A 25,360-nucleotide genomic window follows, 5' to 3' on the forward strand; every position below is an offset into this window, starting at 1 on the left:
CAAAAACTGTGTGCAAAAGATGGGAAGGAGAGCATGAATAACATTTTGGGGTGAATGCACATATGGATGGGGTCAGTTTGAACATGTGGAAGGAAAGTTCCAGCCATCTATCATAGGGGAAATAAATACCTTAATATTGGCACTTTATTTTCAACATGAAAATAGAATCGGTATATTTTAATATTTCTTGTTAAGAGACCATAAAAAAGGAATACAAGCATTTTGAAGTAGTCTGTGAAACAAAGAAATTTCTTTTTCATGGTTTCAGACATAGTTTCAGTATTATTGATACTGCTACCCATGTTGTCTTGTATAATGTTGTATTTCACTCCCTATTTTTATTATTGATACTGAGTTTCTAAGTTATTTACAGAACAAGGTATGGTCTTCCATGGTCAATATAAACTGCCATCAATTTTTTGAGTTCCATGGTAACTTATGACAATGTCAATTACAACATTTATTTCTGTTTTAAAAATCCAAGTGGGTTTTGGGCATGATTTCATAGAGCAAATTACAGCTGTTGGTACAAAAGAAAAAGTCCCTTCCTGTGAGGATCACCGTAGCTGCACCTTGTACTTTGGGGGACTTGGAGAGAACTTAGCAATTGATTTTGCACTAGCCTTCAGCATGAAGTGATTTTCACTGCCCTCCCTAAAAGGTGTTGGCAAGCATGAAGTAGAGAATTAATTTTAAAATAAGGAGGAGTTCTTCCATTTACTCTTGGTAAGATTTTCAAAGTCACCTGTGAAACTTCTAGAGGTCTGATTTCCATTAGAAGATAATGAAACCTGGTAGTTTTTAAATACTGCTTCTTGACAACTATTAGTCATAATCATTTTCATGTGTCCTATGAGTAGTTAAGTGTCATTTTGTACACACTAATGTGAATATAGGTAATCTAATACTTAAATAATTTAGCAACATATATACAGCTTAACATGTCAGGTGAGACTGTCCCATCAAATATAAAACAATCCACTTTTCAGGTGGATAGCTGTGCACTAGGGACTGGAGAGAGTGCTAACCTCTATATTTTAATAAATACTATTGAAAAATACTATTTGTAAAACAAAGGCAAGTTTAATGGTCCATGTGGTTAATTTTATATTGGTAGGTAAATAAATATCTAGCTTATTGTATGGAACAGAACTATAATGAACACACATAAATTTAAAATCTGTAATACAGTAATATTCTGAGGAGTGATAGGTGCATGGTATAGCACCCAACATGACAGATGGCTTTTTAAGGAAAATGGGAGATGACAGTAAAATATGGACTAGATAGCAAAACAAAAGCATTACCTGGAACCTCTTTTCAGCAGCAGGTGGGAAAAAGAAAAGGATTACTTTTACAAGTTTGGCTGAAAGCTAGGTGTCAGTGAATTATTCATAGAAATAATTGACTTTCTGGTTTGTATACTTCTTTTTCAAGGGTATTATTCACAAATTCATGAGTTATGTAAATCTCTTCTTTGTACAGAAAACTCCCCATTCACTTAAATGGGAACTATGAACATGTGTTGGCATGAGAATATAATTCTTAGGAATGATTCCTACTGTAAACAGAGAAAGAAAGCAGAAGCAGACACAAAAAACTCTGGAGTATATCAAGTGTTCAAAGAGTTGACAAACACGACACCTGAATTACTCAAAGAAAGGTTGTGCAGGTTTAACCTCCCAAAATGAGCTGATGGATAGAACAGCCAACTCACTATTAAAGACAGATGTTCAAGTTCACTCATAAAAATACATTCAGTTATACTAACATACAACTATCTCAGCTAGTCAAAATGTGTGGAGTACTGAGGACTGCTGAAATATACTGTTTTTTGATGATTATTTAATTCAGTTTTGTTGACTGAAGATATTTCAGCATCTGCCTCACAAATTTGTTGCACTGGATGGGTTTTCTCAGCCACGTATGATGCATACTCCTATACTTTGACTAGCAAAAAATCATTATTAACCATCAGAATATATGGGCATGTACAGATTATTTCCTAATATTTGTACTATGCACGGGCACTTTTCATTAGTCTGATCAGCAGGTCCACTTCGTTTCAATTTGCTTTTAAGAACTACCAAGCAATTCCAGTGCAGCAAGGAGGATACTAGTTATCAGTATTTTTCACTTATAGGTGAAGCAAAAATTATTCTTCTCTCATCTGTTAGGGAAAACTTACCAGAAAATTAAGAAAACTGTTAACAACTTAGAAATGGATTCTTTTTTCCCACCAATGAAAATAATCTGTTTTACTGAATCTTTTCTAATTACTTCCAACTTTATTCTGCAATGCAAGACTGATGCAATATTTCTTCATACAGGAAACAGCTAAACCTTTTCTCCCAATAAATTTCAAATGTATCTTGAACAGGTTTTACAGTCAATAACATGCAATTCTTCAAGGACTACAGAATTCAAACACTTTCAGATATTTTTCAGAATGAGTGCTACAGAGGGGAAATTCTCCAAGAATGAAGCACAGTTTGCTATTACAATTTTCCTGAGTCCACTGAACCAAATGTTCACATCGTCAGTGGAAAATTTTTAGCTTTCATTTGACAGTTTCAATTCTTTAATCTCCAATTCTGCTTTCTCAGTCTTATGATTTAAATATGGAACAAGATTTTCCACATGGACCACATGTGACGTATCTAATAATCACCTGGGAAATATTTACATATATGGAGATATGATCGGATGCCCAACTGGTACAAGGCAGATTTCGTAAGAGGCTTTTGTGCTGACCTTCTTCATCACTGAAATATTATGTGGCGCTGTATTCAACCTATCCAGCAATATGTCTGTGTTTCAGCTATCCTTGAGGTCTGCAATAAATGCATGTTGTTCAAATAACAGGTTCTGTTGATAAAGTCAGTCTACACAGATCATAACCCAAGTAACAAATCTTCCAACCTTCATCACTGGGCCATACAATCACTCTAGACATTTCTTTCCTGGTCACATCTGATTATTTTAGTTGCAAAACGAACAGGTTTTCTTCCTTGCATTCAAGACTGGAGATTATTTGGTAAGCCTTGATACCTTGGGTAACTGGCTTTTTGATTTCCTCAAAGACATGAGTTTTAGCTCAGCTTTGGGAGGAAAAATTGCCTCCAACTGGTAAAGGGAGACCATTCCTTTCCATAATGTTGTTCTCATCTATCGCTAGTGCTCAGAGACACAGTAATACTAGTAATTAATAATAATGAAATTCTTGCTTGTGAAGAAAATCTCCAGAAATTTCAGGGGTTTCAATCTCAAGGTTAATGCCCCACACTATATGTACATTCCAATGTGCAGAAACTGATTCACAGAAAGGTTAGCTTCAGAAAACCCTGCTTTCTTTCTAAAACTGTTAATTTTTTTTTTAACTTAAAATTTAAACTTTCCTGTAATCTAACATTCTGCAAATAGGGTGAACAGAGGGAAGAAGCTGCTAATAGAAACTTCCTTGCTATAATTTCTTATTTTGATTCCTGGCTTCTCCCCTCTGCCAAATCACACAAGTTGACAGAGCAAAAGGAGAGGATAAAGCCATTTTATTACAAAAAGTACTTTGGAATTTGTGCTATTTATATTCATATCACAGTCACTAAACCAGTAAGCAAAAAAATGTAATTGCATTCTGTTCATTTATCCAAAACGTACAGAAGATGTTTGTGTAAAATCTCTGCATTTCTCTTTCAGTGGCAATTACAAGGTGATAATTGTAAGGTTCAGATAAAAGAAGCCTCATTTCAGTAGCTTCCTCCCTCTCTCATGGCCTTGGAAGTACAATTGAGGTTTATTTACTGTCTGTATCAGGTAAAAAAAAAAATTGCTCACTTCTGGATCAGTAAAGGACTAGTTTGTAAATAGTTTGTTAGTTCCCTTTCCATTATAAATACACAAGGATCTAAAATACATTATGTACTTTTGCATATGTCTGTCCACACACATAAAAAACCCCTCAAGAAAAAAAAATAAATTCGGAAGCAATTTTGTCACAATGCCTGGTTTTGAATTGCATCTGGGAGTAGATGCAGAGCACCTAAAGAATTTTTAAAAAATATCAAACACTGGGATCTTCCCATACAAGAGATCTCAGCACATGGACTGAGTAATGGTATGTATTAAGAAAACAGGATAGTGATGACTATGAGAGACAAACTCTATCAGAGGTCTTAGTTGCTTGCAAATCTTTAGTATGGTAAATTTATGGTGAAAAATTAAACCAGAATTCCTGTTTGTTTAGTTTTGAGATGTCCTGGTACAGCCATTCTTACGTAAGGTACATTAATCAATGCATCGTCCTTTGACAGTGACAAATAGCAAATGCTTCACGGAGTATAAGAACAGAATAAGAATGGAGTGATATCCTACAAATTCTTCCCCCAAACCTCCAGTGATATGCAGTTCAGGGAGTAGCTGAGCCAGAAGTGTTTTCAAAATTAACCATCCATGATGGATTTTTCTTCTGAGCAATTTATCTTGTACAAAAACATACTAAGAAAGAACTTTTAGTAAAGGATAGAAATGGTTTTCCAATTTCTTTTGTGTGGCTGAATATCCATAAAGCTATTACACAACCACATTAGACACACAATAGGCATCTTTTTACATAAAAATACTTTTAATATTATTATTCAGAAATTATAAATAATTAAAATCAAAGACATAAGTGCTGCCTCACAGCCAATGCTATTTTGTTTTCAACAGAAGTTAAAATAAGTATCCCCATGTCAATAAGATAGTATGGTAATTTTACTACTAGAGAATGGCATATCATTAGCAGAGGTGGCCTTAAACTACACTGCAAGCAGACCTTAAACCGATTGAATCTGAATGAAATCTTGAGTTCTAGCATCCATAAGTGTTTTTTTTTTAAAAAAGTGCCTGAAATTTGAGGCTTCAACATATTTCTATTCAGCATATCACCTTTTATCGCACTAGCATCTCTTATTTTCAAAGAATACCTCTCTATTTTCTTTTAAATACTGAATTGCTCAGATAAGATTGTTCAAAAGAAAAAAAAAGTCCCAGAGAAGCTGGGGAAAATCATGTTTGTCCTGAAGGAAAAAATAAGGGCAGTACTGCCTAGAAGTACAAGTTGATGCAACTCATATCTCAAGTTAACGTGTCAGCCACAAAAATGATTACAACATAGAAATGTCCACTGCTCCTAGTAAAACTGTGCTCAAGGGGAAAACAAATTTTTTTTTTACAATCTGCTATTGCAAGGAAAAAATATAATTTATGAGCAAAACCATAAAATTAAGAACAAGACACTACCCCTGTTGGAGAGCAAAAATAATTCTTTGCTCCAATTCCTCTTCTGCGAATTCCATTTACATTTTGAATTAAGGGTCACTGGAAGAAAATTATAATGCTACACCAAAAGCAGACTCTGATGTTCCATACTTCACAGAGAAGTTATCTACCCACCAGACTGCAGTGTTTTGCAGCCTCTTTTGTTTATTCTCCCCTTCTGATCCCAGAGATTCTTTCATTCCTTTCTGCAGAGCTTTAGCAAAAAGGGTTGACACTGTTTTGACCCACCTGTTGACGTGTATTTGAATTTTTGATAGACTAATGGCCTAAAACTCCGATTTTCTATGTCATTCTACTACTTACAAATAAAGGTGAGATCAACTTAACCTTTTTAATAATATTTCAATCAAAATATTTTTAGTAAATAAATTTTTGGTACCCAGCTGAGTAACTTCTGACTCTAAACCCAGACCACGGTCCTGGACTACAACTCTTGGCCTCACAGATTTGCTTTTTTGAGACAGAAGTAGGAAACAGATGAGATGTCTGGTATGCTTCTTCCTTTAGTGTTCTCCTATTGCCTACCTCATTTAATACTCTGGATACTGAAAATCATATTCCTTCTATATAGAGGGAACTTCACTACTCAGCTAGGGTTTATGAATTCTACTTCAGCTGTCAGGTACAATAATCTTAAGTAGTAACTATATTTTTGGTATGGTCTTTGAAGTCTTTATACATAGCCTTAGAGTTCAATTATCTGGTAGTATTTATCTCCATCTTCTCCCACAGAGAATTAAACTCCTCCTACGCTCAATAGTAAAAGAGGTTCAGATACTTTCTGATAAGGAATCTCCTTTAAATGCAAAGTCAAAATTACTTGAAAGACATTCTCAGAAGCACATTCTACACTGGTGTGTACCTGCGATCCCAAGAATACAAGGCATCCAATAAAATGTTACTACAAAGAAGCGTATCTCTTCCGATGTTTGGCAGTCAATATAATAAGCCTACACATAACATGGAATGCCACAGGTGTACTACCCACACTCTGAGCAGCTGTATTGGGTTTGCATGACAAGGTTTTGGTAGCGGGGCGGCTTCTGTGAGAAGCTGCTAGAAGCTTCCCCCATGTCAGACAGAGCCAATGCCAGCTGGCTCCAAGACAGACCTGCTGCTGGCCAAGGCCAAGCCCATCAGCGACAGTGCAGGCGCCACAGGGATAACAGATTTAAGAAGGAGGAAAAATACTGCGCAACTGCAGCCAAAGAGAGGAGTGAAAACACGTGAGAGGAATAACCCTGCAGACCCCAAGGTCAGTGAAGAAGGAGGGGGAGGAGAAGCTCCAGGTGCCAGAGCAGAGATTCCCCTGCAGCTCATGGTGAAGACCCTGGTGAGGCAGGCTGTCCCCCTGCAGTCCATGGAGGTCCACAGTGGAGCAGATCTCCACCTGCAGCCCATGGAGGACCCCACGCCAGAGCGGGTGCCCGAAGGAGGCTGTGACCCTGTGGGAAGCCCACGGTGTAGCAGGTTCCTGGCAGGACTTGTGGCCCCGCGGGGGACCCACACTGGAGCAGTCTGTGACTGGAGGACTGCACTCCATGGAAGGGACCCACATTGGAGCAGTTTGTGAAGAACTGCAGGCTGTGGGAAGGACTCATGCTGGAGAAGTTCATGGAGGACTGTCTCCCGTGGGAGGGACCCCACGCTGGAGCACGGAACGAGTGAGGAGTCCTGCCCCTGAGGAGGAAGGAGCGGCAGAGACAACGTGTGTTGAACTGACCGCAACCCCCATTCCCCATCCTGCTCTGCTGCTGGGAGGAGGAGGTAAAGAACTTGGAAATAAAGTTAAGCCCAGGAAGAAAGGACTGGTGGGGGGAAGGTGTTTTAAGATTTAGTTTTTATTTCTCTTAACCCTACTCTGATCTGATTGGTAATAAGTTGAATTAATTTTCCCCTAGTCGAGTCCGTTTTGCCTCTGACAGTAATTGCTGAGTGATCTCTCCCTGTCCTTATCTTGACCCATGAGCCTTTCATCATATTTTCTCTCCCCTGTCCAGCTGAGGACGGTAGTGACAGAGCAGCTTTGGTGGGCACCTGGCGTCCAGCCAGGGTCAACCCACCACAGCAGTATACCCAAATACCCTGTAAATGAACAAACACAGAAGAAAACTCTATTTTAGTTACACATGCTCTGTATAACTTATACAGAAACACTGACTTCACAACACTGACTTCACAGGTAACACATCTTTTTAAAAGCCTAAAACCAGAATTAATTTGATAAAGGTTGCTAGTGGTATCATCTAAAATTCAGATAAAGACAGTGTTGTCTGCAGAAGGATACACAGAGATTAATACAATTCTATCATCTGTCACCACAGGGATGTGATTTCACTGTGGAAACAGGGTCCAGGCAGGTACGAGAGGCGTTCTCCTTTCTTAACCAGTGTGGTATGAGAGGGGTTCTCCTTTCTTAACCAGTGTGGCTCCAAGTGTCCTGGCAGTTCAGTCTACAAGTCTGAAGGGTAGCCTACAGCCTAAGGATTTGTTGTGCTACAAATGCAAGAGCGTATTTATTTTTGTCTATGCATATATTCTAAATAGAGTATGTGCAAAACCTCATTACCTAATGCTGGCACCTAAGCTAGTGACTCTGCATGTCATATGAATGCTATGTGGACCTAGCAGCTCAGGTCCCTAGGTAGTATAGGTGCATTGCCAAAATGCTGCAGTCAAGTCAATAATGCCCCTCTCATCCCTGAAGCTTTATTATTTCCAACACAGTGGTGCAGACATGGTGATATTGCTTGCATAGCCACTTCTGGCATCTCTACAACATACTCCCTGCACTTTTTATTCCATGTTGGACATCTACACCAACACTGTCATATAGTCTTACAGAAGTCCAGCAAGTTCTCTGACTATAGCTACTTAAGCCAAGCTGTTCCTTTAGCCACTCCAAAGTATTGAGGAAAAGAAGATGAGATTTGATCACCTCTTCCCAAATACTCTGTTTAGTACTCACTTATGCCTGCTCTGAGAACTGGGCTTATTCTTTGTCCCTTATCCCTTTTCTACCCATTAACAAGCTACTATTTAATAGTAAAGTTAAAGCCTTCACTTCTATTTCAAATTACAACTACCTTCTCAAGCAGCTCAAGTTATTAAAATGCATTTGATCCTGTGTAAATGAACTTACCTCACTACCCCCTGCCTTCATAGGAAGCAAAAAGAAAGGGAAATAAAAAGAAAACAAAAATTATTATCTATGGAAGTAGTCTTACTAAAACGTTTACCAAGCTTACACAATATTAACTTCAGCAGAACAGAAGTTAAAATGCATACAGTAACCATATTTTGGTTTTATTCTTCACAAAAACTTTACTTTGAAGTTTTAGGGCCCCCAAACTTTTAAGCAATACAGGCAATGGAATTTTTTCATGAACTTTCATGCATTCTGAATCAGAACCTTGTTACCTTACTACAGAATTATTTTTCTTTAATGTTTTATTTGAAACTGAAAACCACAACTCACTCAGCTTCTAGAAAACGTTGATACCATGCACATTATTTCTTTTGTATTTCCACAACAAATACATCTACTTAATAAACATAAAGACCATTTCTCATTTTAAATGCAAGACAGGCTGCTACAGCTTTATATGCAGGCATCCATTCTCTCCTTCTACAACACAACTTAACAGAAGACGACACCAAAACTCCCACAAACGTCAGGTTGCATTACTCAACAAGAGCATCACACACGTCAGCTTCACTGCTGAAAGAAGCATATGCATCATAACAGAACTCCTCACATTCTTGCAGGAAGTTTCCACTCTGCTATTTCTGTATATCCTTACACCTAATTACACCATGTTGTTTTCCTCCTTTCCCTCTCTTTAATACTAACTCCTCAACTGCCACTGTATCGTATTAGGATTCCTTCCGTCCTTTTCCCTCACGTACACTGTCCACTTCTATTTTGCTGGCAACAAACAACAACTTGCAGGGTCCAGTGCTCAGCTGCAGATTCTAGAACACTTTATGCTCTAGTGGTTATAAATTCTTTTTCTTATTTCACATCTACTTTACTGGCTGGTCTTGTTCTACTCTGCTCCCCACCCCCTTCTCTTCTAAGGCATAGGAAAGCAAACCAAGCAATACAAGTAACACTGCGAAGCAATCAACTTCGTTTTCCAAGACTCATTAATAGAAACTGCAGAACCACTGTGGACAGAATTTTTCAAAGAAAGGTAGAAGTTATATGGACACAGAAACAATGCAGCGAGCAATTACAGCTGAATTAGTCGGATTAGTTTGTTGGGAAAAAAAACCAACAAAAAATTGAGAGCTGTCTTTCAATAAAACAATTGTAGAGGTTCATGCCTATAATGCCATCACTAGATACCACTTGGTATTTAAGTTTCAAAAAGAACATATTATCAAACATCAACAAATAATTGTCTCAAGAAAATCCCCAAACATAATATACATACATCATTTGTAGTCTTTTGTGCTCTCTGAAAAACATACAGACTAGTACTTAGGCAAAACTTTTCTTAATTTTTATTTTTTTTTAAAGAAGTATTTCCACTCTTTTTATACATACCCTTTTAAAGTTATATATATTCCAATATAATTACGTTTTACTATTAATCATCTTTTCAGATTGCTTTCTTGGCTAGAATTTTAATTTAGCAATTACCTTTCATCTAAGGTTGGCTCCTTTTGTTGCAGATGAGGCTTAATTCCAAACATTGGTCTAATGTTTGTTGATAAGGCTTTAATGGTGTAATTAATTTCATTTTCCCTTGTCACATCACTGTCGTAACCTAACAAAATCAGATTGAACAGTATCAAAACAAAATAAGATACCAGAAAAAAAATATCAGAATTTTGGCAGGTTTCAACAATGTACTAGACTACAAGAACAATTATACCATGTATAATTAGTAACATAAATACACAACAGAAAGAAAATAGCTGGAAATCATAAACACTGTTAATAAAAGGCATTCTAAGAAAAAAAATCTCTATAATATCTTTGTGGAAAAAATGATTAGCAAAGAATCAAGGGACATTCAAAGCTAGCCCATTTCTGCTTGGCCTTAACTCCGGGTCACTAACAAAGGACCTTGCTACATGACACCTGCTGTTAAGTTCTGGAAGACTTAGCGCCAGGTTGTTCTCAATTTCAGGATCCATCCATTAGGGTGGAATCCAGAGGTCTGCACAGGGTTCCTATACAATGCTTAGGGACAGTCAGGCACACCAAGATGATGTCTACTACAGTAAACGTGGCAAAAAAAGCTAAATAGAGACAGAGTTGTTACTTACCTCCATTTTTTTTTTTCCCCACAAAAGATCAAGGCTACTAATGCCAACTTTATGAATAGTTCTTAACTCTAACTGAAATTAAAAGGACCTGATGAAGAGAAACTTTTGTGAAAAAAGATGTCAATGTCTTTTCTTGTAAAGCTTAACAGACCTCTCTTTCTTTTAGAGTATTTTTGAACACATAGCTTAAGAGGATTCTGTGTAAAGTACCAGAGCCTAGGGAACGTTATTAGGCAAGTATGTGCTAACAGGTCGCAGGCAGAAGCCGAACAAAAACTCTGACAATTGCAGTTTTTGATTCAGAAAGCTAAAGGTGACCAAGTCTCCCTGTAGGCAGTTAAAATTATTTTGTGGACGTAGTCTTCCATATTTTTAAGCAGAAAGTGCAAAAAAATTCTTCTCCAAAGAATATTTAATATGCCTCTGTCATGGTTTAACCCAGCCAGCAACTAAGCACCATGCAGCTGCTCACTTACTTCCCCCCCTACCCAGTGGGATGGGCGAGAAAATAGCAAAAAGAAGTAAAAATCATGGGTTTGAGATAAGAACAGCTTAATAGAACAGAAGAAACTAATAATGATAATGATAACACTAATAAAATGACAGCAGTAATAATAAATGGATTGGAATATACAAATAATGCACAATGCAATTGCTCGCCACCTGCCGATTGACACCCAGTTAGTCTGGGAGCAGTGATCCCCGCACCCCCACTCCCCCCGGTTTATACACTAGACATGACGTCACACAGTATGGAATAGACCCTTGGCCAGTTTGGGTCAGCTGTCCTGGCTGTGTCCCCTCCCAACTTCTTGTGCCCCTCCAGCCTTCTCGCTGGCTGGGCATGAGAAGCTGAAAAATCCTTGACTTTAAACATTACTTGGCAACAACTGAAAACATCAGTGTGTTATCAACATTCTTCTCATACCTAGCTCAAAAAGTATCTCTTTGGTCATTTAGCAGATTTTAGTGAAAACTGAAGTTAATTTATTTCACAGTACTATTGAAAGAGTAGCAGTGATACTTTAAAAATGCTTGAAGACTGAGGAATTGACAAGGAGAAAAAATTGCACTTGGGAGCAGAGAACAAGTCTGGAGGCTCATGAACCTTTGGAATTATAACATGGAAAGGAAAACATTAAGTATGGCAAAACCAACAGAAGTTAGTTCTATGAAATGTAATTAACACTTTATAACTATTGATATTATGATCTTGCAATAGACTGTTCCATATATGAACATCAGCCTACCTCAGTCCACTATGCGTTCGTGTTACGGAAACAGATGCTATAAAATCAAGGTAACTATGATCTCACAGTATACACATTTCAACATAATTCCATTAGAATTAGTGCCCTAATTCAAACTGTGATGAGTGTATTTTTCTATATAGATTTTTGGAAGTTACCTATAATTGGCACTTAATTTTTTTTTCATTTAAAAGATGTCAAGAGTCTTTTTATATACTCTGACTCAAAGCAGTAAGTCAAACACTTCATTATAACTTTCTTCACAACAGTTTATCAGTCCTTTCCCCACAAAGACATTTTACTTAATGTTTTTGAAGTGTCTTCACTATTTAAGATTAAAACAATCATATATAAAACTTGATTAGTTCTAAATTAGCAGTTTTGCATTAATAAAGTCTTCTTGAGATAGCATAATCCAGCTAGTTTTACAAATTATTACTGACCTCCATCTTCTTCAGAATCTAGATCAGACTCTTCACTGTCACACTGCCTGCTATCCCGATGTCCTTCCACTTCGTAAGTCCACAGCATTAAAGAGGTGTCTGCTCCTCCAACAGTGACCAACAAACTGTCGTCATAGGCCCAACGGACATTTGTTACATGGGTACTGTGAGCAACATATCTCTTAAATTTTCCAAACTTTCCCTAAGAAGGGAGAAGAAAAGGCACAGAACAAATTTAACCAGTCTGCTAGATAAAACTGAAATGAGTTGCCAGTGCACATGTTCCTAACTTCTCTACAGTTTATGCTTCAGCTGTTTGCATTAGTATGCATCACATGATTCGCCAAGTTCCTCTACTATAGCAGCTTCATGAAATGTTAACCATATTTCCATACCAAGCATGCAAGAATTTGTTTAAAAACAGATTCCAGCAATAAACACTGTATTATTTTTCTTAAAAGAGAAGATAATCTAACAGACTAAGAATAAAATGCACACAGAACATTTTGAGTCAATACTTGTGCATTGTTACCATCCCTAGCATGGCAAAAATATTCAAAATTGAAGACATATTTACTAATAAATATACAGGAAACCTAGAAAGGTTCTAGAAGAGCAGTAAAAATATAATGTGTTTTTGGAATGGCTCTTCCATGATGCATAATTAAATAATATTAGATCTCTTCATCTTAAGAGAAAAATTACAGAGGTTGGACAGAATGAGCGTCTATAAAATCATGAGTGAAATGAAGGCGAAGAAGCGTTCACTGTCTTCCAAAACAAGAGCTTAAGGGGATAAAAATGACACTGATAAAAACCACACTGAGGATATTAATGCCTAAGATGTTATTACAGTGCCTTTCCCATTCCCATTCTTACAGTTTTCCCCTATGTATTTGCCACTATCGGTGATAGGACGCTACATGAGATGGCTCCTTAGTCTGACCTGGAATGGTCATTCTCACTAACTGAAAGTTTAATGCATTGCAACTTGCAGTGTGATATTGAATGCATTCTTTCATCACAAGGACAAAAATATGAAAGTGCTATTTTCTTCCGAGTGATGAATTTTTACAGTTATGAAAAGGCAGTTTTATTAATCAATCTTCTCTATGAACAGCTGAAAATTACTTACTTTAGCAGGGTATCGAAACAGTTTCACAAATCCAAAATCATCTCCTGTGGCTAATACTTTACTATCACTAGTGAGGCATGAAGCAGTTACATCTGTGACTTCACCAATTATTGGCCAGATTCCTTCACAGCAAGAGCCCAGAACACTTGTCCATGATGCCCAGCCAATCTTTTCCACCTACAAAAACAACCTGTTTGAGACAGAGCAGGCTTCTTCCCAGGCAGTTTTCTTCCATATCTGATTTCAAGAAAAAGTCCTTGCATTGAAAGATACATCACATAAAAAGAATCTATTTTAACATATTAACCACTTATTTTCTGACTATTCAGGATTTTATTCAAGACCCTTAATTTTACCTCTATTAACTTCCAGTTCAAAAACCTCTAGAAGTATTTAAAAAATTTTGACCTTACCTGCCTTTCTATGCTAGAGAAAACAAATTACATTTTTCAACACTGCCTTTCAATCTCATAGAAAACATTATTTGAAAATTATCCATATTCACTCCCTGCCCTATGACAATGCTCCATGTCTGAGAAAACAAATCAGTATTATAGCTACAATATACTACACTTGCCTATATATATTATGTATACTGTATTGCACTGTTATGTAAAGTTAGACATGAGGTCCTCCACAGCAAGAGTCGGGCTCAGTAATCTGCAAATAGATTTTCAAAGGTGTTTAGGTGTCAAAAGAGGCATATAGAAGTCCAGTGAGATTTTCATGCGTGCATAAATCAGCCAAATGTCCATTCTTAACAGAAGAGACAAATGTGATAAACTCTTATGTATTTTACCATTCTGATTACATTATCTAATTGAATAGGCTGCAAAAAAGGATCAAAGACAGCAAATGCCTAAACCGAAGATTTTTCACCAGACCGTTAAAAATATAGTTTTATACATCCTTCTCTCTTACGTGGTATAGATGGTTGTATCATAACTCTAATGTGCAAACAAGTTAAGAAGGCAGTCTCTTTCCTCACCTCCAAACTAGGAATTGTCTGTTTTTTCCCACGAGGAGCTTCAAAAAACAACTGCTCTTTAGCACCAGTGTTGACTTGCAAGAGCTTCCCTATAAAACATATTACATATGGTATATTGACATTAAATAGAAGATTCCATTTTACAAAAAAAAACAAACCAAAAAAAACCCCCAAAACCCCACAATAAAACAAAAAACAAAACCCCCAACCAACCAACCAAAAAAAAAAAAAAAAAAAAAAACCAGAAAAAAGGTTATTTTGAAATTTTTGTTGCTAACAGCATTATACAAATTATTTGTTTCCATTGGAAAAAGCTGCATACATGAACAGTGGATCTGGAAGTATGGGCTTCTGAAGATCTGAGTCCTTTGACCCCTTAAATTCACAGTCCTTCCTCCTCTCTTTGAAAACTGTAATAATGCACTGCTTTTCTCTCCTGTTTATGGTTGTCCCATCAGATGGTGGACAACATGTACCAGGTCTAATTCAGAGCTTGTTTGTGACATCTGGCTGACCAGTATGCATGTGCTCTTGGGATTGAGAAGCACATAGGCTGCCTAGCCAATGGCTGCTTCCAAGCAGCTGACTGCTTGCCATTATACTACTTTTTTTCTGAGGGAAATTCTCATTAATGTTTCTGTCCTCTTCTTGTTTTCAAAATTCTCAGGGGAAACTAACTAACTTATAACATTCTTTCAAATTAAATTAGACTGTTTCAAAAGTGATTATGTAAAGCAATAAGAGCAGGAACTAACAGATTGCACGATCGCACTGCCCTGCTTTTTATGAAACAGGACTAAAGTTAGTATTTAAATTAAACATGTATTAAGACCCAGGAAGACAGGAAATCCAGTCTTTCTGCTATATCTGACAACAAGGATACATAATCCTGAGCTACAGATGCACTGCATTATGCAGTACATTATTCAAGAAATAGAAGTCAAACCATAAACACAGAAGATGTAAAAAAAATAAATCCCAAAACCTCCAAGCAAACCAATCTATATAGACAATCTATTCTACTTCAAATTACACAACTTCTAAATATCTAAACAATAGTAAAAATCATGTTTTTATATTTATTCAGGTGCTATAAGCATATTCATAAACTGAAGAAACAAATCAGTGTGGTGTCAGTGATACCATAAATTCATACTGTAGATGTAGTGTATTTAGTCTATAATGTGATCAGCCTTCCAGCAGATTTTTAGAATGAATGCTACTTACCTCTTACATCCCAGTCCATGTGTGTGATATAGCTGGAGGCTCCCTTGCAGATGCCTACCCGTTTACTGCTCATTACGTTGTAAATATCTACAAAGTTGTCACAGGATGCCACAGCTAAGTACTTTCCAGCCCCTAAAACACATCAGTAGAAACACAAGACATTTTCAAGAATTGTAGTGCTCTGTATATTAAACACAAGTACATTCTGGAATTTAGCTATATGCAACTCAGAGTTATTTGAAGTGAACTTGCAAATTTATACATAGTCCCTGACAGACTAATGTTCATATCACATAATCAAAATTAGTATGAAATATACAATCATTACATCATTACATCTTCAAACAATAAAAACTACATTTGATGAAATTTTAAACATCTATTGCACTCAGAGAGTGGCAAGGCTTAGGTAACCAGAAAGTACTGTTGCATGAGAATTGGTATCAGTAGTTTGCATCAAATTTCTCCTACAGAAGAGTATTTTCACTAAAGTAGTATTATTAGTTTAGGTCATACATTTGAGTTCCTAAATAAAAGCTGTACTATTTGAAAAAAATCTAGTCTCACTGGGAGTGCTAAGCACTGTAGAGGGGGAAAGAAGAAAAAAGAAGATGCCAGACCTTTCTGACACATCCCTTTCAAGAATTCTCATTAGCTAACAGTAACCTCAGTGAAGGGTCAAACTTATGCAGCTCAAAGTGGAACCCTAGGGACCTAGGGAGGATGCTGGATGTTCATGATTTAAAATTGGCTGTTGCATTCAGGAGGTTACTGTGAGCAAGCCTATTCCAATAAATTCATCCTTAAATGAGCAACATAGGACTTCACACCCAATATTTTTAAAAATGTTAGTATTAGTCTTGCTGACTTGTTACATGTAAAAAGAGTACTACAAATGTCTACTTCTTTATCTTTTAAAGGTTATAAAGTTTGCTTGAAGAACCTTGATATAAAAAGCTTCATTTTAAATCACTTACCAGGAGAAAATCGGATCTCTGAAATAACATCTTTCCTGTGCTGGAAAGAGACTAGATCCTCCAGGGTATCTGCATTAACTATCAAAAAACTTCCATCGTTGAGACCAACAGCCAATGCTTTTCCATCAGGAGAAAAGCAGCAACATCTGCCTCCTATGAGGAATACAGAAGTGGCATTCAGGTACATTTACAGTGCACAATCCCTCTTTTAGATTTATTTTTTCCAGTGGTAAAAGAAAGCTGTTCTTATAGTTTATAGTCTAATGAAATTTTTTAGATGCTGCCAAGATAATTTCCAAGGCCTACATCTGTGATAGCACACAGAAGCTCTTGGCAAATTGACAAGTACACAACCCCAGAATCTTAGATTACATTTATTTCCATATTAATTGACATATGTTGTACATTAGTAATACAGATTAATCACTATTGTCTATATATTTTTAATTTGCTTTCCTTAGTATCTGGCGCCAGTTGTTTGTTACCATTTTCTCTGGTAAGAACACAGCTGGAAAAGACCTTCTAGACTCACAGAATCCAGTCATTTGCAATTATGGTCACTATGTCATATAATCCTTCTAATAAACATGTCAAGTTTCACTTGAAATACAGTTTAATTTCCAATCTAAATTTATTTCAGGTCAGCTTATACAGATTTGCTTCCATGCCAGAATTTTCCATTAGTGTAAATATTTTTCCCTACTATTTATTCCTCTGATTAACTTGTAGACAGTAACCCTTTATTTAGCTGACTCCACCACAAAGCTTCGCATTCATTATCCTGTAGCTCCTCCTTCTCCATACTCAACTTTCAGTTTAATTTCCTTCAGCTGAACACAGATGAAAAGTGTACACCAAAAATATTCTGATTAGCCTCTTGTAAATTAGGTGAACACTTCAATATGTCCTGGGAAAAATACCTCACTATCACACATAATTGTCATCCTGTGATCAGCTAGAACATCCCGAGTTACTCCTCAGCTACACAGACATTTTTCTTCTAGTCATCGAGTCTTGCCTTTTTTAATTACCAAATATTATCTCATGTCCAGTACTGCAGTCTGCCTAAGTATTCGGCTCTTTCTGTACAGTACACAGGCACTTTTTGAGATAGCCAAAGCATCTCAAAATGGGTGTCATCAGCAAATTAAGTCATCGCAGTCCTTATTTTTCTGCCAAAACTATTCTTAAAAGTATTAAGAAATATCAGCTTTAAGACTTGAACAGACTTCACCAACCGGAAACTTCCTTGTTTAATCCCTGCTCATGCCAGCTCATGACTCTTCTTACATTATCAATCCAAATCATCTTCAACTAAGCTTCCTATAAGGTTTGGATGAAAATGCTTTACTGAATGCCAAATAGATACTGTACTCCTCTGTCTAGCAAAGCATATATATCATTAAAAGTTTGTTAAGGCCAATCTCGTCTAATCCTAAAAAAGTCTCCTTATATGAAGTCACTTATAACAGATTTTCCATCTGTCAGAATTTAGTTAGGTAGTATAGAACAAGTAAGAATTTTATGACTGTTCTCTTTCCTTGAGATTCCAGTTTCTTCTAATGTTCACAAAAGAGAAATTCAGCATTACTTCTAAGACTTCAAAAAATTTCTACACTTGAAGTCCTCCACTGTTCAAAAAAGCTTGCAATACTATAAGCAACATGGCAGATTTATGTAATTGCCTCAACTTTTACTGTAAATTCACTGACTTCAATATGTTACAATTGCAAATAACCTTAAGAACAGTATTACACAGAAATCTTTCATACAGATTCATTATCTTAAGGGCTACATAACTCATGAACACAGCATCGATAAATTAATTTGAGCAAAGAAAGGAATTTATTCAGTCTTGCTTTTGAAAGATTCATAATGCTAGTAAATGTCAACTGAATTCACTTAAATATTTTTTCATACTAAGCATCTTACCCTTCTTCAATTTGCGAACAGCTAACATACAGTGGCTAGGAGATAAATCCCATATTCTTAAGGTTTTGTCATCACTTACAGTGGCACAAATAGGTAAATGAGGATGAGTAGCTAGACCCCAAACTTCCCCCTCCATGTGACCCTGAAAAAACACAATGAATCAGATGACTTTGTATTTTAAACTGAAATATGAAATAATACATTTAAGGAAGTTAAAAAGAACAAAACAAAACGGAGAATGAACATGTGACTCTTTAGAGGATAATAAAGAAATATCTGAATAGAAACATAGAATACCTGAAAAAAACTCACCCTGCAACTTACAGTAAAAGTGCAAATTACAGTAATTGGTACTAGAGAAAACTTTTCCCTGTGAAATAATCCTCACACACTTCTGTGTCAATGTCATAGAAAGTGGGATGCGTGCACCTTCAGCAAGTTTGCCACTGACACCAAGCTCTGTGGTGCGGTTGACATGCCTGAGGGATGGGATGCCATCCAGAGGGACCTGGACAAGGTTGAGAAGTGGTCCCATGTGAACCTCATAAGGTTCAACAAGGCCAAGTGCAAGGTCCTGCACATGGGTCAGGGCAACCCCCAGTATCAATACAGGCTGGTGCATGAAGAGATTAAGAGCAGCCCTGCGGAGAAAGACTTGCGGGTACCGGTAGATGAAAAGCTGGACATGAGCCGGCAATGTGCACTCACAGCCCATATCCTGGACTGCATCAAAAGAAGCGTAACCAGCAGGTCAAGGGAGATGCTGCCCCTCTACTCCACTCTGGAGTACTGCATCCAGCTCTGGGGCCCTCAGCACAGGAAAGACATGGAGCTGCTGGAGTGGGTCCAGAGGCGGCCACAAAAATGATCAGAGGTATGGAACACCTTATCTACGAGGAAACCCTGAGAGAGTTGCGGTTGTTCAGCCTGGAGAAGAGGAGGCTCTAGGGAGACCTTATTGCGGCCTTTCAGTACTTAAAGGGGGCCTATGAGAAAGATGGGGACAAACATTTTAGCAGGGCCTGTAGCGATAGTACAAGGCATAATGGTTTTAGTCTAAAACAGGGTAGATTCAGACTAGATATAAGGAAGACATTTTTTATAATGAGGGTCGTGAAACACTGGAACAGGTTGCCCAGAGAGGTGGCAGAGACTCCATCCCTGGAAACATTCAAGGTCAGGTTGGACAGGGCTCTGAGCAACCTGATCTAGTTGAAGATGTCCCTGCTCATTGCAGGGGGGGCTGGACTAGATGACATTTAAATGTCCCTTCCCACCAAAACTATTCTATGATGTAGACTTTACCTTAGGTTCTAACACATTCTTTAAAAAAAATCCAGTTCTTTACACATTGCATTGGCCACTCAAAGTGTGAATTAAAGATGCACAGATTTTTATTTAAGTATGAAAGAAAATCATATTATGATATGATGTAAAAATCTGTTTTGTTGTCAGCCTTAAAAAGTGCAGTCTGTTTGGTATGGTGAAAAAAACTGAAATGCTTTTTACATAATTACAAAGAAAATCTAAAAATAAACCTCAAGGAGACAACTTTTAAGAATAATAACTTGTACTCTGAAAAAATTAATAAGGAATTTGGTGGAGGATCTACTGTTTCACACACTTTTTTCTTTCTTTTTTTTTTTTTTTGAAACAGAAATATGATCTTGGTCTGTTTGTAAGGATGAACTTGTTGAACAAATTAGTACATGAAATTCTGTGATCTGTTTTGCTCATTAAAGAGTCATAATGGTCTAGCCTAGCATAAAAAAATCTATGAGATGATAGTAACTTGCTAACTTCACTAGTAATTAAAATGCTTGTTATTTCACAACAGTCTTTACTTGAGGAAAAAGAAAACCAAACAAGTGTTTGTGGTATGGAATATTTGACTGATATTTAACATGTACCTGAACCAGCAGAGTTATTGGTCCACTTTTATCCACCTCCAATATTTCACCATTCTTTGTGCCCACTAAAATATGACCATGTCCTAAAGATATGGCACGTATAGAAGGATTATCTTCTAAGAGGAGACCTAGAGTGTTAAAATGTTATAAGACAAGTTCTCAAGTATGTCTTAAAGAGGATTTTTCACACATATGCACATTACATTCTCACTGTACAAAAAGATACTCAGTAGTAAACAAGTAAGAACATATTCCTGCATGGAAGAACTTGTATGTTTGGATTTGTTTGGGAGTATTTAGCAGTTACCCAACTGACACTAATCTTTGTTCTCAGAGTATCTTTGAAGTTTAATCAGCCTGACTTATTGGTAATCTTAGTGAAAAAATGTCCATGTGAAGTATCAACTATACTACTATATTGCTACCAGGCAGATAATAAGGTAAATATTCTGATCTGCACCCACTAAATGTGCCAAGAGATGTTACAACATACCTTTCCTCTGCCAACAGAAAAATGACTTATTTATAATCAATAAAGCTTTAAAAAAAAAAATTGAAGTATTTGTTATGTCAAAAAAGATTTCCTCTTACTGGGGAAAGTAATTCCACAGAAAGAGTTCCCTAAACAAAGTATTTTAAATAGAATAAAAAAATAGGATAAAGTCTGTGTTACCTTTAGACCCAGGGGCCAAAGCAGCCCTTTTGATGGCATAGGTTTTGAGACAACGTTCAAAGGTATCGTCCCAGAGAGCTACTACCCCATCCTTTCCTCCAGTGACAAATCCCTGGCAAAAAAACCCAACCAAACAAAAAAAAAAAAAAAAAAAAAATTAAAAAAAATAAAATCACAAGTTACAATCAATTATTATCTTTCCTTAATTTTTTTGTGATTTCTGCCAGTACTGAAAATGGATTATATATAACACTGTAATGCACCAAATTACAGATGTTAGAGATGAAAAGATCAGGAGCAACAAAATGATTAATTCTCCTCCTGACAAAGGCAGCACAGTTCTGTACAGTCCATGTATACAGGCTGTATTTAAAAGTTCCAAACAATAAGCTTCTACCATACCAGAAAAATAATTTAACTGACATACTGAAATGATTTTCTTGATGCTTAGCCTCAACATCCCTTTGGTATTTCACCTCATTACTCCAAGCCAAATTTAGTACCACTCACAAAAATTTGATTAGTGCTTAATTTTTTCAAATATATGCATATTTGTACTATTCTGTCTTCAAAAATTATTTACAGCTATTTAATGAAGCAACTGGTATACTTAATACCAAAATCATTAGTACTTTCCTTTGAAGAACTTAGTTCTTACAATATAAATAACACATGCTTTGTCCAAAGCTACTATACTGAAACTCATATATTAGAAGGTGGAGCAACTTTGTCTAACCTAGCAAAACACAAACATATACATAACTTCAAACATACAAGTAATCTAACTGAACACCCATTCACACTTAAGCACACACTTAAAGGCTTTCCTGAGCCAAAAGAAGTTGAGAATCAGGAGAGAGTACTTAGTGATCTACAGACTGAATGCTTCTACTAGGAGACAGTAACTACAGCACAAAATAGTACAAGTATGACCATCCTCCTCTCTCACAAGCTCACATATTCCATTAAACTTATGAATGCTTAAATCAAAAAGTACTTTTACTTATCATAAGTTATTATTATTACTATTATTTCTTTAGTAAGAGGTCATGAAAATTACTGAAAAAGATGTCACTGGACCACACCGGTTTGAGAGACAGCATGATATATAACAAGAATTAGAGACAGGCATAAAACATTATTTTGAATCTGGACCTCACAAGGCTTCTGTAAGCAAAATACAACCATGGATTCCTGAGTTTGGGAAAGGCCTAACTTCATAGACTTTTTTGTCCAGACATCAAAAAACAATGAGCAGTTTATTTACTTTTTCCAATGCGTGCATGCTGAACACAGGACCATCGTGTGCTTTGACAGTTTTTATGAGAAACACATCTCTCCAAATACACACATCCCCTGTGGAAGTTCCAGAGAATGCCATCTCTTCAGTCCAGCCATATACTGCACACATCATTGTATCGGTTCTTCCCAATGCACCTATGCACCCCTTTCTCCCAATTAGTCCTCCACCTGGTTGAAACGAAAAACAAGTCATTAAATGTTTGCTTAGAATTATTTTCCAAAAAACTATACAACCTTACCCAGAGAAAGAAGTCCTTTTCTTCTGGTTCACCCATGCTCCCCCAAAAAATTAAGCCCAAGAAGAGTTCTCACAAAATAAAATTTTTGTACTATTTGGCATCTTTCAACAAAAACCCCTTACTTTTAACTTACTACTTGAATCTGGATTTGAATACGTACATATACCCACATAGACATACAAAGAGAAAGTGTATTTGTAAACTCACATCTAAACAAAAAACATTTACCACATAGTTCACAGAAATTCCTAATGAAATTAACTTGAAAGAAAAAAAAAGTTTAAATCTCAACATCCCATCCTTTTCACAATATGTTTTCAGTGAGAAGATTTCTGATTTTATTTTAGAAGTTTGCTTTATTGGCCTTGGGATAATAGAAATGTTACAGCTATGTAAGTTTAAAAATTCTTTAAAATAACATACCTAAAATCATTTGACAGGTATAACACATAGTAACTTCTGGCTGGAAAGTCAGATTTATATTTTTACAATCCTCAGAGAAACTTCATGTGGTATAACACAGAAGCCCCTCAGGACCTGACACTTCATACTGTTCTCATACTTAGGAGGGGCAAGGTCTCTGAACCAATCTGCCATCACTTGGCACTGATGAAAATTTAGTCCAAAGCATATACTTTGGTGTTACTTCTCAAATCAAGTGCACCTGCTCTACTACAGATTTCAGAGACTTGGCATTTGTTAAGGTGCACTGATACTCCACTCCTCACATTAACACTGCTAAATGTGTTTGCTGGTGACTGCCTAGCCAGTGTGCCACTACAGTTTCGCACAGATGGGCTGTAGCTTCAGAGAAATTTTATTTCTGCTGACTGAGCAATGCCAGAGAAAAGAAAGAGGCATTTTAAACAATTTCGTTTCTTTATTCAAAATCACCACCTTCAGGCTTTTATCACAGTTAGAAATTTCTTTCTAACGAATTTATAGTAATCTAGTCAGTAAATATTCTGACGCATTTATTCTCTCTATAGATAGCAAACACAATTGTTAAAATTAATAATTTACATAGACTTCAACAGCTTCCTCTCAGGCAATCTTGATTAGTTTCTGTTGGAGCCAGAACTGAGAAAACTAGTGTAATTTTTGTCATCAGACTTTTCTCTCCACAATTAATCTTTATGAGGGACTCATGTGAGCATAAATTGTGCATGAATAATTAGAACATTCTTACCAAATAAGCTAGTCCTCTGTAGCACATACGTCTTTATATACATTTTGAGGTTTGAAACAATGAAGTTCACACTAATATCAGGGAAAGGATTTTTCAAGCAGATAAAGCAAGCTGCTTTGTCTTGGGTTTTAATTGTCAAGTTCAACAGAGGTATCTAAACAAACAGGTCTCAACTGGCACATGTATCCTCTTCAAGCACTTTGAATTATTGTATGTAGATTTTTATAACCTTAGATTTATTTATATTTCTGCCTCTTTATAACATACATGTTCTAAAGGTCCTTCTTCCAAAAACTGTTTTATGACTTTAGAGCAGCTCTGTAACATTTTCAGATGTGCTATATTATTATTAGATATAAAAACAGACAGTAGGAAATCCAGGGTCTGTTCCACTTGTGTAGCTCTAGCTCCATAGCAAATTGATCTTAAAAAGCATTCCCACTAATACCATAATGTCAATTAACATTACTTCTACCAGGGCTAAACTAACTTAGAGAGGTATACAGAGAAAACATTTGCCTTTAATGCATGAAACATACTATAAGAGATGCAGTATTTATACTTCAATTAACAGAAAATGCCGTAATTCTGGTAAGTTTCCTTACCTGCTCTACGCCAGAATTTCATGTGTTTAATTCCAACTGTAATCAATTTATCAGGCATATAAGGATTAATCTTAACAACAAAAATCTTATCTTTGCTTCCCCTGAAATGCAAAGCAAAATATTTTAAATAAAAATATAACTATCTTCTCTATCTTGCTAACATTTACTTCCAAATCATTAACAGTAATTTATTATGAGGAGGAAGAAAGCCAAAGAACTAACACACTGAGCCCTGTTCTATTTTCATTACCCTTCAGTTTCCAAAGCAGGTAATTCTGTTACTTCAGAAATCCACTAGGTGGCATTTTCTTTGCAGAAGAATATATATTTGCATTAAGTTTAGGCATACAGCATTTAGAACTCTAACAGCTCATAATGAAACTTAAATGTGTAAAGTTGTAAATCTTATTTAAAAGTCTCTCATTTTGAAAATAAATTGCCATTCTCATTCACCTTTTAATTGATTTTTCTATTTTTCTTGTTAGAATAAAATTTATGCTGCTTATCATTTTAAATGGAAATTTCATTTTTCTAAAAACATTAAAACCTCTTGTGTGTTTTAGATTTCCTACTATGCTTCTATAAAACCAATGCCTTGCTTCAGTGCTATAGTTTGAAAAACAGCTTTCAACTATATTTGCTATCTATGCAAGGAAATCAATGCTTAATAGTAGTTTGGGGGTTTTTTCTTGAAAATGCAAGAAGAGCCTCTAATCCTTAATTTTTTCTCCCTGTTCAAGAGTGGCAATAATCTTTCACCTTTTGTCATTTTCAGACCACTAAATGAACTAGTAGCAAAAACTATGAACCAGTTTCTTTCCAAACTCACACTGTAATCTTAAAGTATAGCTGCTGCTCTCAAAAATTCTTTTCTATTCTTCAGAGTAGGTA

The 25,360-nt window shown here is 36.3% G+C and overlaps 1 protein-coding gene and 1 long non-coding RNA gene across 7 annotated transcripts in view; both read right to left on the reverse strand.

The window, feature by feature from the left end:
• Window positions 1-25,360, reverse strand: part of LOC126050575 (uncharacterized) — a 186,952-nt gene that overhangs the window by 32,292 nt on the left and 129,300 nt on the right. The gene's annotated exons all lie outside the window — the stretch shown is intronic.
• Window positions 1-25,360, reverse strand: part of EML5 (EMAP like 5) — a 119,580-nt gene that overhangs the window by 32,292 nt on the left and 61,928 nt on the right. For 5 of the 6 annotated variants that reach the window (XM_049828593.1, XM_049828592.1, XM_049828596.1 and 2 more), the window contains exons 17-28: window positions 24,470-24,570; window positions 22,402-22,604; window positions 21,135-21,246; window positions 20,462-20,589; window positions 18,552-18,693; window positions 16,620-16,772; window positions 15,643-15,774; window positions 14,416-14,504; window positions 13,428-13,604; window positions 12,293-12,494; window positions 9,968-10,094; window positions 8,462-8,476 (exon numbers count right to left, since the gene is read on the reverse strand). In XM_049828593.1, the coding sequence (XP_049684550.1) occupies window positions 8,462-8,476; window positions 9,968-10,094; window positions 12,293-12,494; window positions 13,428-13,604; window positions 14,416-14,504; window positions 15,643-15,774; window positions 16,620-16,772; window positions 18,552-18,693; window positions 20,462-20,589; window positions 21,135-21,246; window positions 22,402-22,604; window positions 24,470-24,570 (1,581 nt within the window). The remainder of the gene's footprint in view (window positions 1-8,461; window positions 8,477-9,967; window positions 10,095-12,292; window positions 12,495-13,427; window positions 13,605-14,415; window positions 14,505-15,642; window positions 15,775-16,619; window positions 16,773-18,551; window positions 18,694-20,461; window positions 20,590-21,134; window positions 21,247-22,401; window positions 22,605-24,469; window positions 24,571-25,360) is intronic. The other variant, XM_049828595.1, reaches the window with a different exon arrangement.

This window comes from Accipiter gentilis, chromosome 25, assembly GCF_929443795.1.
Source record: "Accipiter gentilis chromosome 25, bAccGen1.1, whole genome shotgun sequence".
NCBI classification, from domain to species: domain Eukaryota; kingdom Metazoa; phylum Chordata; class Aves; order Accipitriformes; family Accipitridae; genus Astur; species Astur gentilis.